The sequence below is a fragment of the Physeter macrocephalus genome, chromosome 6, assembly GCF_002837175.3.
Source record: "Physeter macrocephalus isolate SW-GA chromosome 6, ASM283717v5, whole genome shotgun sequence".
Lineage (NCBI taxonomy): Eukaryota > Metazoa > Chordata > Mammalia > Artiodactyla > Physeteridae > Physeter > Physeter macrocephalus.
In genome coordinates, this window is record NC_041219.1 from 86,130,962 (window position 1) to 86,147,598 (window position 16,637).

Genomic DNA, 16,637 nt, shown 5'->3' on the forward strand with positions numbered 1-16,637 from the left:
CCCGCTGCAGAGCACAGGCTCCGGACGCGCAGGCCCAGCGGCCACGGCTCACGGGCCCAGCCACTCCGCGGCACGTGGGAGCCTCCCAGACCAGGGCACGAACCCACGTCCCCTGCATCGGCAGGCGGACTCTCAACCACTGCGCCACCAGGGAAGCCCTGATAAAGCATTTAAGTGCAAGGTGAACAAACCCTTTTCAGGCATGTGCATTAAAAAAAATTCTCCACCCACTCTTAAGTTCCTTAAGGGAATAAGTCATGTCTTACATATTTTTTGTGTGTGTATCTATCCAAAGAAGAGTTCTACAACAACAGGCATTCAAAAAATGATGCTTTATTTTTATTAAGGGGATAAGAAGGTCTTTGGCTGTTAAAGGATTCTTACCTATTTTTTTTTCCTTATTCCTCAGGGGTTACATAGAAAAAAAAAATTATCAGTGTGTAAGGAGTTTATTAGCAATGAGTTAAGTTCCAAAGCAGAAAAATGTTTAGTCTTAAGTGATAGAGAGAAGTTTCCCCTAGGCTTTCACCGTAGAGTAGCCATTTTTACTAGGTAACTATCCACACTCTATGAACACCAAGCATCTCATGCAGTGTGTCAGAGAAGGATTCAAAGTTCACCATTTACCCATGTCTGTGTATGCCTTCTTGACACACCCCAGTGCAGTTGTGTCTTTCCCTTCTGGGATCAAATCCAATTTTCTGGCTTCCAGATATATTTAATAGTTTGATGTCAGAACCTACCAAGAAAAATGGCCAGTACCTACAAGCAACTGATAAATATTATTGTTCATAGCTAAGGGGTGTTTGCTTTTAGAATCTCTTTTCTGCTTCTTACCAGAAGAAACATCAGTTTGGGTACTAAAATGAACCCTAACTCGCAGAAGATCCATCTACTTCACTGTCCAGAGAAAGTAAATGGACTAGAAGGCAACAGGCCAATTACTCATTCATTCAGTAAATATTCACTGAAGGCCTACTATCTGCAAGACAGTGGGGATTATCATCCCACTCCCAGCCCAACAATATTCCTTCTGCCAGAAGCAGTGTGGCTGGGCAGCCTCAGCCAAGACAGCATTTGAAGCATCAAACCTGGCTCTGCTATGTGTACATAGGGTGACCTCAAAGAAAGGCTTCTTCTGTGAAAACTAAAAGATTTTGGACTCTTTATATAGATTTTGTGAGGTTCTGCTAAATCAAATATTCAGATAAGATCAACAGTGAGAGACTCTTAGAGACCCAAAACTTTAAAGTTCTCGTTCAAAAGAGTATGAATTTTTTGATGAGTATTAAACTGTACTGCACAGGGAAAGAACTGCAGAGCAGTGAAGCACAGTTGTTTGATTAATCTCAGTCCGTTAAAAAGGCATGGTAGGGCTTCCCTGGTGGCGCAGTGGTTGAGAGTCTGCCTGCCGATGCAGGGGACGCGGGTTCGTGCCCCGGTCCGGGAGGATCCCACATGCCGCGGAGCGGCTGGGCCCGTGAGCCATGGCCGCTGAGCCTGCGCGTCTGGAGCCTGTGCTCCGCAACGGGAGAGGCCACAGCAGTGAGAGGCCCGCGTACCGCAAAAAAAAAAAAAAAGTCATGATAGATCTAGAATGCCACTTTGATAAAAAAAAAGAAAAAGGAAAGAGGCAGTGCATACTAATATTAGGGAAAGCAACTTGGCATGTAACAGAATTCTAATTTAACTAGTAAATGCCTATTCATTAGCATGTAAAGCCATAATAGAGGCTATATACTTAAAAACACAGGCACATACAAAGCTTTAATTTGGTACCATAATCTGAAAGAAAATCGGACCCAAATTGCTTTATGTGCAGTTAAATCTTGCTACCATCTGGAAAAAAAAATAGTGAAATAAAACTGAAATACTTACTTGAGATAGATACTCAGTTACTGTGCATTTCCATCTATGGAGTAGAAATATTTCAAAATAAATACACCATGTCAATTGAAAATCACTCCATCCCCTATTCTTACTAAACACGAATGACTTATTCCTGGGGTATACAGAATTACAATATAAAAGTAGAAGAATTTAAAATTAGCAATTGGATTCCATTCAAGAGCATGGAAAAAGGAAATAGTCCTCTACTTATCAAACCTTATGGCATATGATTTGGTGATCTCATTTTTGGAGAAATGCAAGTATCCAAAGGGAAATGTTTTAAAGGGGATCCTCTAGCCATCTAAAAATTAGCTCAAACAGTAGCAAAAACTGAAATCAAGAGAACCTGAATTTGGGGGCAACATTAGGAAAATGAAGTTTGTATTAAATAAAAATGACAGTATCTTGGGTGTACCATATGTGGGAATTTCTTTACTAGGGTGGTATGACATGAATTTCGCACCTGTTTACTCAGCATGGTCTCTGAAGCCTAGGAAAGACATCTGAATACCATTCTTATGCTGGTTCTTACGACTTATTACTTTCATTTTGTCTCTACCCATTACCTTTACCATTACCCCTGCAATCCAATTTCTAATCCCAATTCCCTATCAATATTATGCCTTGAAAATCAGGGATGATTTCCTCCTAGCCAAAATCAATAGCCTTTTTACTGGTCCCCAAATTTACCCATGGTATTCGATGTCAGTGGTCACCCCATCTTGAAAATATTCTTTATGCTTCTGTGATCTTGTCCTTTCCTGCTACTAACCAGGAGTAGGGGGGAGTGAGTAAGGTGCTTGGGGTGCAAAATTTAAGGAGGCGCTCACTCTCAGGGTCATGTGGGTACAAGGTGTTCAGACTGAACATGTCCTTGAATAATCAAGACCAACTGTATTTAGCACCACAAACAGAGTAAAAGCATTTTGCCTCTATTTCACTTACTGTTTTTCCATGGCAGAACATACGGCAGAGACTTGGGAACACGCATGCCTGAAGCCAGGTTACTCTTATGTTCCATAACTATGTTGCTTGCGGGGCTGCAAAAAGAAAGATGAATTTGACTATGCCAGCATATCTGTATTCTTCAGGCAGGCACACACAAGACAAGCAAAATGTGTTTTTTTGTAATTTGGGGGAAAACAACAACCTACATTCTGAAACGTAAACACATTTCCATCAAAACATTCTCACAATGAGAATGATTACCAGCTTCTCTGGAAAGCTCACTCTTCTGTACAGGCATTAAGATGGGTCTAACCATTTTCATTTTCCAGAAATTAAGATAAACAGCAATGCCATCTACTGTTCAGGTGTATGACAGGCTCATGAACTCAATAGATAAAAGAGATAAAACAAAATGCCAAGACAACCAAACTAAAGGCAACAAATCTCACAGAACTGAGATAAAATTAAAATTGTACCAATAGAATTCATCTTTAAGTTTTTCTATCTCAGTGCATACACAGACTAAGATACATTTATTATAACTAACTGACTTTAGGACCTAAAAAATAAAAATTGATCAGTGTTCTATTTGAGGAAAAAAATGAAGTCTAGCATCTAATTCCTTCATTTTCTAATCCAGAAATATTCTCATTTGGGTTTGAAACATGATCTTTTTTTCTTTCTTTTTTTTTTTTTTGCCACGCTGTGCAGCTTATGGGATCTTAGCTCCCCAACCAGGGATTGAACCTGTGCCCTTGTCAGTGAAAGCAAGGAGTCCTAACCACTGGACACCAGGGAATTTGAAACATGATCTTTTAAGGTTTGAAGATCAAGTAGTAATGAAAAATCTTAGAGATTTAAATTAGATACAAAATTAGTGGGAAGAAGAGATGCGTTTTCTTTCCTACCCATTTGGTATTATGGATTGCCCAATCTCAAATCAAGAACTTCTGGGCTTCCCTGGTGGTGCAGTGGTTAAGAATTGCCTGCCAATGCAGGGGACATGGGTTCGAGCCCTGGTCCAGGAGGATCCCACATGCCGCGGAGCAACTAAGCCCGTGCGCCACACCTACTGAGCCTGCGCTCTAAAGCCTGCAAGCCACAACTACTGAGCCTGTGTGCCACAACTACTGAAGCCCGCGAGCCACAACTACTGAAGCCTGCACGCCTAGAGCCTGTGCTCTGCAACAAGAGAAGCCACTGCAATGAGAAGCCCGTGCACCGCAATGAAGAGTAGCCCCTGCTCGCTGCAACTAGAGAAAGCCGGCACACAGCAACGAAGACCCAACGCAGCCAAAAATAATAAATAAATAAATTTATCTAAAAAAATAGAACTTTTAAGATTACTTTTTCCTTAGACACTAGTTACCCAGAGTAAAAATGATATATTTGGTATAGCTAGAGAATTTTTTCAAAGCATTAAAATAATGTGAACTTAGCAAAAACTCCAACTAAGACATAAGAATGGCTGGTGCCACTGTCTCCCTTACTAGTCTATAAGCTAGTATTTTTGTGTTCCCACGGTAATTAACACAAAGCATGCGACCTTTTTATGAATCAAGGAATAAATAAGGAAAAAACCCCACCAAAACTATATCTAGACTAAATTGCCACCAAGTAACATCATCAAGAAAAGAGGTCAATACATGCTTTGGTGGCTTCTACTGGTAACAGAGCACTGTGATTCTGGGAGGAAGAGGTGGGAATGAGACCCTTTCATTTACCTGTTGTTGCCACGGTAGTTGGCTGCGCCCCAGACAAATGGGGTGCTGGTCTGTTCCCACAAATCTGCCAAAGGAAGCAAAACATGGTTTGTGGTACTGCTAGGTAAAACACCAATTCATGCTAGTTGAATTTGTAAGATGAGAAATAATAAACATAAGTTTAGAGAAGCAAGTAATAACTGATCAAGTACCCGGCCTAAGTGACAGAGTAGCAAGAATTTAATTGAAGGATATAAACACAAGTGACATAAATAATAATAAATGTGCCTAGTAGCAACCAAACACAGATGGTACAACACAATTTATGGAAAAATACAGATGTAAAGAAGTGCTTTTTCCAATCAAGAGGGATAGGCTGTTCCACGTGTCTGCACAGAGAGACAAATGTGCTTGTATTGGGGCCCAATAAAAATAACAAGTCATTCTGAACAACATGGTATGTTCATAAAAAAGGAAAATCTTCCTTCTATCTAAAGCAAATGACTTGAGATTTTGACATTGTGAAGAATAAGATGTAGAAGCACTTCACCTTTATCCCAGTCTTCATCACAAGGAGGGCACTGCCATGTGCTCTCAGCCAGAGTCTCTTGTCCAAGGTTCCTGGTTTGGCTGACTGCAAGACAGTAGAGATTCTGACTTCACAAGGGAACACTGCCAAGTTATTATGTTTAAAGGGGTTAGTGGCTTAAAAGGTTGCAGGGTCTTTGTTTCTGAAAAATGGATGGGATGAAAGCTAAACAGAGAGGTCTTATCCCCTTGCCAAAAGAAGACAAGAAAGAGAAGCAGAAACAAAGATGTTTGCCATATTTATGGTAATAAAAGAATTTTCATTTTTAGATGAATTATTAGTAAAATGAAATCAGGTTGTTCAGAAGAGAAAGCAGTCTGACAAACACAACGTGACACCCTTTTGCTGCTAAAATAAAAATCTCAAAGGCAGAAAACCACTGTTCTTCTGAAATGATGAAAGCCAAAATCAAGGTGATAACGTAGCATCATATAAATCTGAAGGGGCTAACCTCCAACACTGAAACATTGAGCTAGTCAGTCTTACCTACATCCTGCTCAATACAGCTTTTGTCATCACAGCTTGAGATATGATGACTGATTTCAGCCCGAGGAACCTGATGGCGAGCATTGAAGGGACAAGTAGCCAGTTTGTTTGCGATGTCAGGATGATTCTGTGAAAAAAATTAAAGGGGTCCGTCAATAAACTTGTGGCTTAACTTGGTAGGTAAACTCATAGTAGAACATTAAGAGGGAATTATTTATCACTCATATGGACATTACCTCAGAATCATCAAAAGCTAAGCCTCTTTGTTATGATTATAAAGACTGACAACACAGATATTGGGGTTAAAGTGGCTTATATGGAAGTAAACGGTGAATTTAGGATGGGGTATTTGAAACATATCTTCACCCCGTTTACTTCTCAGGGTCACAAGATTCAGGCGGCACAGCCTGTAATGGTAGAGCTCTCTGGACGTCTTTGAAAGCTGATATTCAGGATGAACAGCAACACCAAAACACACTTAGTCTGCATTGCAGTGGTGCCCCTGCTACTGCAGTACAATAGTGCAGGAAAACAGCTGTTGGAAGGGAGCTGCAGATGAGGCAAACCCAATGATTTTTCAGATTAACACAGGAACGCTTATTTAAAGTAATGATGCCTGAAATGAGGCTCTGAACAATTTGAACTTTATTTCAGTTATTTCACTAAGGAAAAGCCCAAATGATAGAGAACTCTCCTGACCAAGTTCCTTATTTTAATACAAAACAATAAAACAAAACAAAATGTTTAATATCACCCAAATCCTATGGTAAGTTTACCAGCAATTAAGAAATTTATTAGGAGAAGCAAAAGATATATCATAAATGATACTCAAAAAAGTAAAAATAATGTAAAGTGGGGAGAAGGGTGGAAAAAAATAGGGGATGGAGAAAATTGTGAGGGCAGGTATCTCCATGATTTTTGTAAGGGATATCAGGCATTCGAATGCAAAGGTTTTGTAGCTGAAGATTAAGAGCATTAGAATAGGGGAGTTATGACAATGTCTTTTTACCACTTGGATCCCTTTCCCAACCTTTATCCTTGGAACATCTTTGAGAGCCTAGGGGAGGAAGTTGTGGTAGTATTTGCTAGTCCATATTGCCCAGGTTCAACCTTAAGGAATCCTTGCTCTAGAGATTAAAAGGAGCTGAGAAATAATCAACAATGGCATTATAATCATGTCTCCAGGACTGCAAGAGAAACATCCTTTGAAGAATGTTAATGCATACTTGAATTATATGCAGGTTTAGATTAAATACCAAAATTGTTTTCCAAGAATAAATCCTGGCAGAACTTTGCCCTCTGTATCTGACATCTATATTCTAACAATCCTTTCAAACTGCCTCAATTAATATATCAGCCTTAAACTAGCTTACATCAGCTAAGTCTACAAAAGGGTGACCAGAGAAAAAAAAATCTTTGAGCTGTTTTTTTTCCCCCAAAGATGCTTACTGTTGAAACTTGGAGAAACAGTTATTTTTAGGAATGATCTTTTCTTGGGTTAACCTCTAGCTGTTCAACTTCTCTAAAATTTCTAAACAAACAAACAAAAAAATAAAAAATAAGTGTATTACAATACTCAATCCTTATCAGGACAATGACCACATCAAATTCACAAGGCAAGAGGGATTTCTCACTGCTACCAAAAATTAGTGTTTCCTCTGTTTTACAAAGGCTGCGAAGACTCTAGAGAAGCTGTTTATGAAGGGTGCTCTGTCACTAGTGGGGGGAAAAACCAAAACAAGAAAAAACTTACATATCCAAGAAATAAACAAATTCTTTTCTATAAATACTGGTATTTAACCCAAAGCAATTTTGGCATTCAGTTAAAACATTTATGCTAAAATTATTTGATAATTACAAAATTTGGCTTTTAAAAAGAACTCAGGAGGGCATCACAGGGCAAATTAAGAAAATAATACCTTACCTTTCTGCACTTGATAAGATGATAAGGAAACCTGCAGGCCCTGATCTGGTGGTTTTTATCATAGGGGCATTGTAACAGCTTTTCAGGGTCCAGGGTATCAACTGAAAGAGAGAAAAATAGTGTAAGTAAAAAGCTTAACAGGCCCTTGTAAAACTTCAGCATCCCCGGCACATTGGATTTTTTCAACAGAATGTGTAAGAGTTGAACAAGACAGTCTAACAACGGCTTGGAATTTTTTTTTTTTAAAAGGGTGACTAAACATCCGAAAATACAAATGTAACTGTGAGAAGATAAAACTGCGTTATCATTGAATCTTCATTAAGTCCAGCAAAACCAGCAATCATGGGGTGGGGTCTTAGTTCAGATTTGGTTGTACATAAATATTGTTGTTTTCATTGTTGGTTATCCTTACTATAAACAAAAAAATTAAATGAAACATCTTTTCCTTTTCTAAAAGTGCTAATTCAGGGTCATAGGACTTCCGTGGTGGCGCAGTGGTTAAGAGTCTGTCTGCCGGTGTAGAGGACACAGGTTTGAGCCCTGGTCCAGGAAGATCCCATGTGCCGCAGAGCAACTAAACCCGTGCACCACAACTACCGAACGTGTGCTCTAGAGCCCACGAGCCACAGCTACTGAGCCCGCATGCCAAAACTACTGAAGCCCACGTGCTCTAGGGCCTGCGTGCTGCAACTACTGAGCCCGTGTGCTGCAATTATTGAAGCCCGTGTGCCTAGAGTCCGTGCTCCGCAACAAGAAGCCACCGCAATGAGAGGCCCGTGCACCGCTACGAAGAGTAGCCCCCACTTGCCGCAGCTAGAGAAAGCCCACGTGCAGCAACGAAGACCCAACGCAGCCAAAAATAAAAAAAAGTGCTATTTCAGGGTCATTCTTATCTCTAGCTAGTTCAACCAGAGCTTCCCAGCCAGTATGTTGAAGGTTGGAATGGACAGTGTACTGATACACTGCCGTGGGGGTCCACTGCACGCGTGTCCCCTATTCCCCAACCAGTCCTAGGGTAAGTTGAGGGTAGTTAATCCCCTACACTAGCATCCCTGTCTATTTACTAGTATGCTATGACATGAAAAAAGTTGGTAAGCATTGCTCTATATCAGTTATACGTTCTATGGAAGCTTGAAAATATTCATTGATAGATTTCTTTTTCGTCTGTCTGCTTTAATGTACTTCTATAAGTAGTTCCTGATCTCGGTTAATCTAGTTACCTCTCAAATGAAACCAATACCTTTACCAGATCGGTGGTTTTACTTTTCATATTTTGGAACATAATGAGAAAGAGACGGAGAATTCTTTAACCTAGTGATTATCAAATTGACCAGATAAAAAAGAATAATCTGCAAAAAGAGAACCTGAAGTTAAGACAACTGCAGATACCTTAACGGGGCTGCTGTGTGAAAGAAAGCCCCTAACCTATATCACGCTACTTAAAAGTACCCTTAGAAGACTATACTTTTCGGGACCATTTCAATAGTTTGAATAGAAACTAGAGAAGTTTCTCTGAACATGTAAAACTATCCTTACGTCTGCAAAATGTCCAGGCTGAGCCCCAAATTTTAAGAAGCCTGATTAAAGAAGGGAAATTAAATGGTTAAGCACATTCTGAATATATTATGAGGACGAGAGGCAACCTAATAAAATGCTGTTGCCACCACTGAAGGCAATAATAAAAGTGAAATAAGATAAACAATTCACATTTGATAAGAAGCTTATAAACAAGGAGACTGCTATGAAAATCAGAAGCTAGTGGGGAATTGAAACAGACAGCTTCACTGGAAGAGTGGTAAACGTGGGATAAATTGCTAACCATGATCATGATGCAAATGAGCCAGAAAGGTGACCTGAAGGACAGAATGAATAGGAACGAAAAGTCTTAAAGGGCAAGCAGGCTTATTATGCCAGCCAGGCTCATCCTGACCAGCAATCTTTTCATACTTCTGAAGCTTCAGGACATCCAGGAAGAGTTTACAGATGAAATTCTTGTTAGTTTTCCTTCATTTAATCCATTCCATTGCTAGCAAATGATAGGCCATGTCAGCAGCTGACAGACTGGACGTACTTTATGATTCATACACATTTTACTGCCCATACAGTGGTATTCATCAGAGTTGATAATGATAGCTTCCTACCAAAATGCTTTACTTTTTGGTCTCTGATAACTTAGGTCAGCTCTAAACTGGTTTTTTAGATAAAAATTTTTAAAATTTTATTTTTAATTAAAAATTTTTAATGGTAATAAGATACACATAACGTAAAATTTATCATCTTAACCATTTTAAAGTATACAGTTCAGTGGTGTTAAGTATATTCACATTGTTGTGCAACCAACCTCCAGAAATTTTCATCTTGCAAAACTGAAACTCTATACCCATTAAATAACTCCCATTTCCTCCTCCCTGTAAACCCCGGCAACCACTATTCTACTTTTTGTTTCTATGAGTTTCACTATTCTAGATACTTCATATATGTGAAATCATATGGCATTTGTCTTTTTGTGACTGATTTGTTTCACTTCCCACAATGTCCTCAAAATTCATCCACAGTGTAGCCTGTGACAAGATTTCCTGTACCTATTTTGCTATTCGCTTTCTTTTAACTTAACATATCTTACAGCTCCTTCTATGTCAGTGTGTTAAGAAATGTTTCACTGCTGCATACGGATGGATGTACCATAGATTCTTAATCAGTTCCCTTACGGATAGACATTTGTTTCCAGTTTTCTACTATTATATACCATGCTGTGACTAGCAATCTAACATATACTTCTTTGTGCGTTGTACAAGTATTTCCCTTGGGCAGATACCTAAGAGTGCTACACGGAGTATATATGCATTTAAAGTTGTAATGAATACTATCGAACTGCTCAGCAAAAATCTTGAGTGGCTTTCTGGGAATATAACTTAATTTGGAAAACAAAGCAGGCCCTGTGGACAACCTTCCTCCAAGAGCGTAGACTCAGATGTTCCTCACACTTGCAAAGGGCCCAGAACCCATGGTGAGAAATGGAGGAAACTTCACGGAAATAAGGAAGTAGACTTGACGAGAGTATCATCAGCTAAGAGGTACCACCCAAAGACAGAAGCTGGAGAACTTCAGGAATCTATCAGATTAACGTTAGAGTTTTAGGTCACTTTGGGAAAAAGGTCAAACATATTCTAAAGCACTGTTTCTCACTTTAACATGATTCCCGGTGTTAAAAATCACTTGGGGACTGTGTTAAAATACAGATTCTGATTCAGCAGGTCTGGGATGAGGCCTGAGGTTGTGCATTTCTAACCTACTTCCAGGTGATATTTTTCTTTTTTTTCTTTTTTTTAAGTCTTAAAACAATGAAGCTTTATTAAGAAAGACATAGATAAACAGAAAGAAATGCTATAGACTTAAAAGAGTTGATTCTTCACAAGCCAACTTATTTATTTATTAAACTTAATCACAAAACTTAAATAAAATTGTAAACATACAGCAAAATTCACCATTTCCTTCTTTCTTTAACAAACATCTACTGATTATCACTATGTAAAAAAGTTTCTGTTATGTAGCAATACAGTAATTAAAAGAACCAGGTGATATTTTTCTAAAAAAAAAATCACTACTGACAAAAGTAATGAATAGAGATATAAAGGGGAGATGTTGCTTTCTAATTTAATAGAGTAGTAAGTGTCCAAGAATAAATAAATATAAATCTCTCATATCTATCGCACATGGAAATCTCAGATTTTAATTAACATATTTTTAGAAAAATTAAGGGGGTGAAGGAGGAAGCCCTAAGGAAGATCAAGGAGAATCAGATCCATTATTCTCAAAGTATGGTCCTCAGATTAGCATCATCACCTGGGAACATGTTAGAAATGCAAATTCTTGGGTCCCAGACCTTCTGAATCAAAATTTTGGGGGGTGGGGTCCAGCAACCTGTGTTTTAACAAGCCTCCCAGGTGATTCTGCTGCATGCTATAAAGTTTAAGAATCTCTACTGTAGATATTTAATAAAGATTGTTTCCATGTAGTTTCTACATGTTGGTGATAAAGATTCTATTGGACTCTTCCTTGAAGGTAGAATGGGACTAAAATACCCTTTAGTTAGAACTTATTAATTATAGAGATTCTGAACAAGACAGAAAGTAGGAAACAAAGGAGGCATTGTTGACGAGTTTCATCCACTCAGATGTTCCTCAAACTTGGTCAGGGTCTAGAAACTATAGTGCTTTGTAGTAGCAAGTAGGGCACTACATATAAACAACATCTAAGACTCTGGTTCTGACTCTGTCCCCAACTAACTATGTAACTTTAGGGCAAATCAATTAATCTAGGTTCTGTTTTCTCAGTTGTAAAATTTGAACGTTGAATGAAATGATTTTTCAGGTCTCTTTTGGTGCTACACTTGTATGATCCTAGGTCTCCTGGTTCCCATTTGATTTGCTGGGCCATTTAGATTCCTGGATCACTTGAGAAACAAGAATCCTCCCTAGGATTTCTTTAAGTCTAAAAACTCAGTGTACATCAACATTATGTATATCATATTATCCCACAAAATAGAAAGAAACCAGTTAGTTAGTTAATGACTATCCCTGTGTCATTAACAGGAGAAACTGAAGTCCTGAGGAATGAAAATACTTCATTTAATAAAAATATAGTTTAACACAGGTGTCCCAACCACAGCTTTCTCAAAGCTTGATGACTTCTCATACTTCTTTATTTAAATTTCAAGTGTCGTATTTCAAATTTGGACATTTCTCTACATTACTAAAACAGTCTCTGGGGAGACCTTTTCTCCTCAGCAGTCTAGCGAGAAAAGTGAATCTTTCCCAATACATTAAAAGTCTTGTCAGACAGAAAACTACATGTAAGTAATTTAACTTATTTTCTAAAAGCAACAAGAAGTACGTACTGTAAGTTGCTTCCATGTTGGAAATGAAGGAGCCAAATCCAAGTGCTGGTGGGGGGAGAAAAAGCAGTGGATCAGGGAATCAGAAATGAAATGTATCAAAAGTAGCCCTAAGAAGTGGAGTCAAACTTGGATTCAAACTAGAATTGAAGTCACCCAAGTTCAGTATAAAAAACCCTTATAGCACCTCCCTCTCTCTCAATAAGTTTCTCCCCTTGAAGGCATTCTTTATTACTTTGAACCATTTTAACATCATTGCCCAATTCACACTCTTGGAATAAATTCTAGGGCTCACAGTTAAGAAAAACCAAATATGACTACTAAAGAAAAACCAAATATGACTACTAACTTAAACTGTATTCAGGTGATAAGATGTCAGTCTATTTTAAGTGCCATTACAACACCCTGTCACTGTTTACCATCTATTAGGGTTTGATGCTATTTAACATTAGAGGGGGCAAGTCAAGCCCACAAGAATACTGTTATTTAAACTTCAGGATAAACAAAGGAAAAGGGTTCTATTTTAAAGCTCTCCTCTCAAGTCCTCAAAAATACAGGATGGGCAGGCTGCCAGTCTTGCTTCTCCCCGGGGGACCTGGGGATGCTGGAAGCCTGTGTCAGGCTATACACTCAATCCATCCAATATGTCCAGAGACGTTCTAGTTTACTATTTCTATGACTTAAACATGATTAGGAAGTACCATACTTTTTCCAGTGATGCTTTACCCCCCTCCCCAAATCTCCTATGCTAAAATGGATAGACTTGGTTATTTAAATCTCTCCAGTTAATACTCATTCCCTCTATGCATTGAGGAAAAATTTCTGAATATTAGGACTCGAGAACTGTCCATTTTATAGTTGACAGTCATAAAAGAACAAGTCTGTAACAGAAATGTGGAAGATTAAAAGACAACTGTTTGTTTAGTTTCAGTCCTCTTCCACCTGAGATTCCCCCCTATTGAGCTCTGTGATTAAATAAACTTATCATTATGGAAAAGACTAAATTTATATAAAACCATCTCCATAGGAAACTTCTGAAAACTGGCTAGGTTTACATCTATTGCCTCTAGAGCCAGCTCTCCTTTGCCGCCTCATACAATTCCACACCCCTTCCCCCCATTCTATGACATAAGCAGCCTTGGAACCTATGATAGGAAATACAAGTGATCGGCTGGAACTCGTTTAGTAATTTGCTGCAGAGCTCATTTGTAAATGACAATCATCGGTGAAACTGTCATAAAAAATATTTTTCATGTCTGGATTAAGAAATTCTGACATTCCTTTTGACATGTTACACAGTTACTTTATACTTTTTCAACAAAAATAAAAGAACTGGAAGAAACAATCAAGCACTATGTACCTTGATTTTAAGTCATTTAAAGGAGCGATCAGTGCCAGATTCAGCCACTTGTAGGGAGCCACCCTATCCTTTGGGATAGGGCAAAAAGACTAAATTACACGAGATTAAGGGCACTGGAATCTATAGCCTCATCATTCAGCCCTGTCCATCTAAGTTATCTTCCGTATTAAATTGTTAACAAGTGAGTCTTTTACGTTTTCCCTAGTACTAGACAGCGGTGTAATGGACAAATGACACTTAGCAGTCAAGCCTGGGGGCTGGTTGCAGCCTGAAGCAACTGGTTACACTCTTAGCTGGGGTCTCGGTAAAACCATCATTTTTCTTCCTTTAAACAAAACAGTCAGAGTCGATTTAAACAATGGGACTAAATAGGAGAAAGTGGGGAAGATGGTTAACTTAAAAGAATGGAGACACAGGAGGACAGGAGCTAGGGAGGACCTCGAGGGGACGAAGCAGCGGCGGCACCACAGGTTGCCAAAACATCTGTGCTGAGAACCCACGAGGCCGAAAGCTCTGGGCAGAAAAGGGAAGATACTAGAAGGTGAAGGTATCCCAGCCCACTAAAGGTGAGGTCTTTGAAGGCCCCAACCTGGGGCCCGCGCGTCACTCCTACCTCTGCCGAGACACACTCTGCACACACTCGCCTTCACCCCACACCCGCGCCAAGCAACGCTCACTTCCGGCCCCTGACGTTAGGGGGTGGGGCTCCCACTTCCTGTGACGGAGGCTGGGCTCCGACCGAGCGAGGCGCGGGTCCTGCAGAGGGCCACCTCGGCCCTCCCTCCTCGGCTCTCCCACCCCTGCCCCCGACCTCGGGCCGTAGTCCTCTGGCCCCGGAATGACCGTGGCCTTGCGTGGGTGGAACTCGTGCTGCCCTGCCGGGCTCTGGGGTGGCCATCTTAGAAAGGAGAACGAGTGCTGAGACATGGGCGCTCGAGGAGGGGCGGGACTTGTTAGGGGTCGATCGATGGGTACTGGTGAGAACGAAGCCTTGTTTGTGGAAGTTGTCCAGAGAGAAAGATAATTTAGATTTTGACTGGAAGGAAGAGGAAAATTGAAAAGGAGATAAGCAGACACAACAGGCCCCTCACCCCCCCCACCCCAACCCCCCAAAACGAATCACCAAGGACAGGAATCTAGTTGTTTTTGTTTAGCACGCGTTGTAGGTAGAATTTCAAAATTCAAAAGTTGATAATGGTTTATCTGAGAATGCGTGGTAGGATGGATGCCCTAGTCAGATTAAAGAGAGTTTTCGAGTTGAGGAGAGAGGTCGAGGTAAAAAGGTCCAGAAAGTTATAATTTGATAGTGGAAAACGAAACATATATTGTGAGCCTTTGTTCTGGAAACTGTGATACCCACCCCCCAAAAAGAGAAAAAGGTGCAAGGGTGGTTCTTGTCTCCAAGGTGCTAGGAAAATAGGCCCCAAAGTGAAAGGTTAAATGGTAGTGTAAGAGATGCCAAAAAAGTTGTTGAGACTGTAAATTCATATTAGGAGGAAATCAGTGGGGCCCAGAGTCACCTGGGGAAGGCTTTGAGAAAAAGGACGTGTGGCCTTTGAAGATTAGACAGAAAAAAGGAAGAGATTGACACTACAGGTAGATCTGGTAATAATAGTTTTCAAAACCAAGAAGTAAAAGATGTGATATGACAAATTTTTGTATTGCCCAAGGTAGGCAGTCTGGGAGCTCAGTCTGGGTGCGGAAATATTGGGGGTTTTAGAACATTTCCGTGGTTTCTGGAGCCTAAATATGATTTAGGAGAACTTATCCTGACAGCACGAACTTAATGTGGCTTCAGTGAAAAGGGTCGTGGGACATTTTATCTTTACATGAATAATATGTAAACATTGTTATCGGGTTTTTTTGTTTTTTTTGGTCAGCGCCACTCAGCTTGCAGGATCTTAGTTTCCTGTCCGGGGATGGAACCCAAGCACCCTGCACTGGAAACGCGGAGTCTTGACCACTGGACCGTCAGGGAAGTCCTGTTTTTTGTTTAATTATCATCCCTTGGGCTGAAGAGAGTGTGCTTCACAGCCTTTGGTTCATATTAAGACCCTAAAAAGAAATGTGTTGATGCAAGCAGAGCCCAAGCCATTCTTGTTGCAGGCTACTGTTTGTTTTTTTTTAAAAAATTAATTTATTTATTTATTTTTGGCTGCATTGGGTCTTCATTGCTGCACGTGGGCTTTAGTTGCGTCAAGCGGGGGATACTCTTCGTTGCGGTGCGTGGCCTTCTCATTGTGGTGGCTTCTCTTGTTGTGGAGCACGGGCTCTAGGCACGCGGGTTTCAGTAGTTGTGGCACGTGGGCTCTAGAGTACAGGCTCAGTAGTTGTGGCGCACAGGCTTAGTTGCTCCGCGGCATGTGGGATCTTCCCAGACCAGGGCTCGAACCTATCTCCCCTGCTTTGGCAGGCGGATTCTTAACCACTGTGCCACCAGGGAAGCCCAGCTACTGGTTCTTAATCTTGCCTGCACCTTAGAATCATCTGGGGAGCTTTTAAAACATATTGTGCCATGTTCTCCTTCCAGACCAGTTAAAGGGTTGGGCATAGTTATTTTAAAATATCTACCCAGATGATCCAACGTGCAGTCAGGGTTGAGAACCACTGACCTAGGCACTGTTTTGAATTTACAAAAGCTATTCTTCACCTGGGTGGCCTAGATGATTCCTGTGAAGGAGGAGCAAGCTGTTAAAGTGCTTCTTGAAAGATGATTGCTAAGAATGAAAGCTTCCTTACAAGCTTAGCACAAAGCATTTTAGAAAAAGCTGCTGTTTTGGCAAATCAGTTTCAAATTGTTAGGAGTATCTTAACGTAATCTTTACGAAATCCTAAACCTTAAA

At 40.1% G+C, this 16,637-nt stretch overlaps 1 protein-coding gene across 1 annotated transcript in view; it reads right to left on the reverse strand.

The window, feature by feature from the left end:
- The window catches only part of GTSF1 (gametocyte specific factor 1), an 8,407-nt gene extending 705 nt beyond the window's left edge, over nt 1–7,702 (reverse strand). Inside the window, exons 1-6 of the mRNA XM_007125702.3 lie at nt 7,541–7,702; nt 5,617–5,743; nt 5,092–5,175; nt 4,563–4,626; nt 2,836–2,930; nt 1,879–1,912 (exon numbers count right to left, since the gene is read on the reverse strand). Of these exons, the coding sequence (XP_007125764.3) occupies nt 1,896–1,912; nt 2,836–2,930; nt 4,563–4,626; nt 5,092–5,175; nt 5,617–5,743; nt 7,541–7,702 (549 nt within the window). The 3' untranslated portion in view covers nt 1,879–1,895. The remainder of the gene's footprint in view (nt 1–1,878; nt 1,913–2,835; nt 2,931–4,562; nt 4,627–5,091; nt 5,176–5,616; nt 5,744–7,540) is intronic.
- Between the last annotated feature and the right edge of the window lie 8,935 nt (nt 7,703–16,637).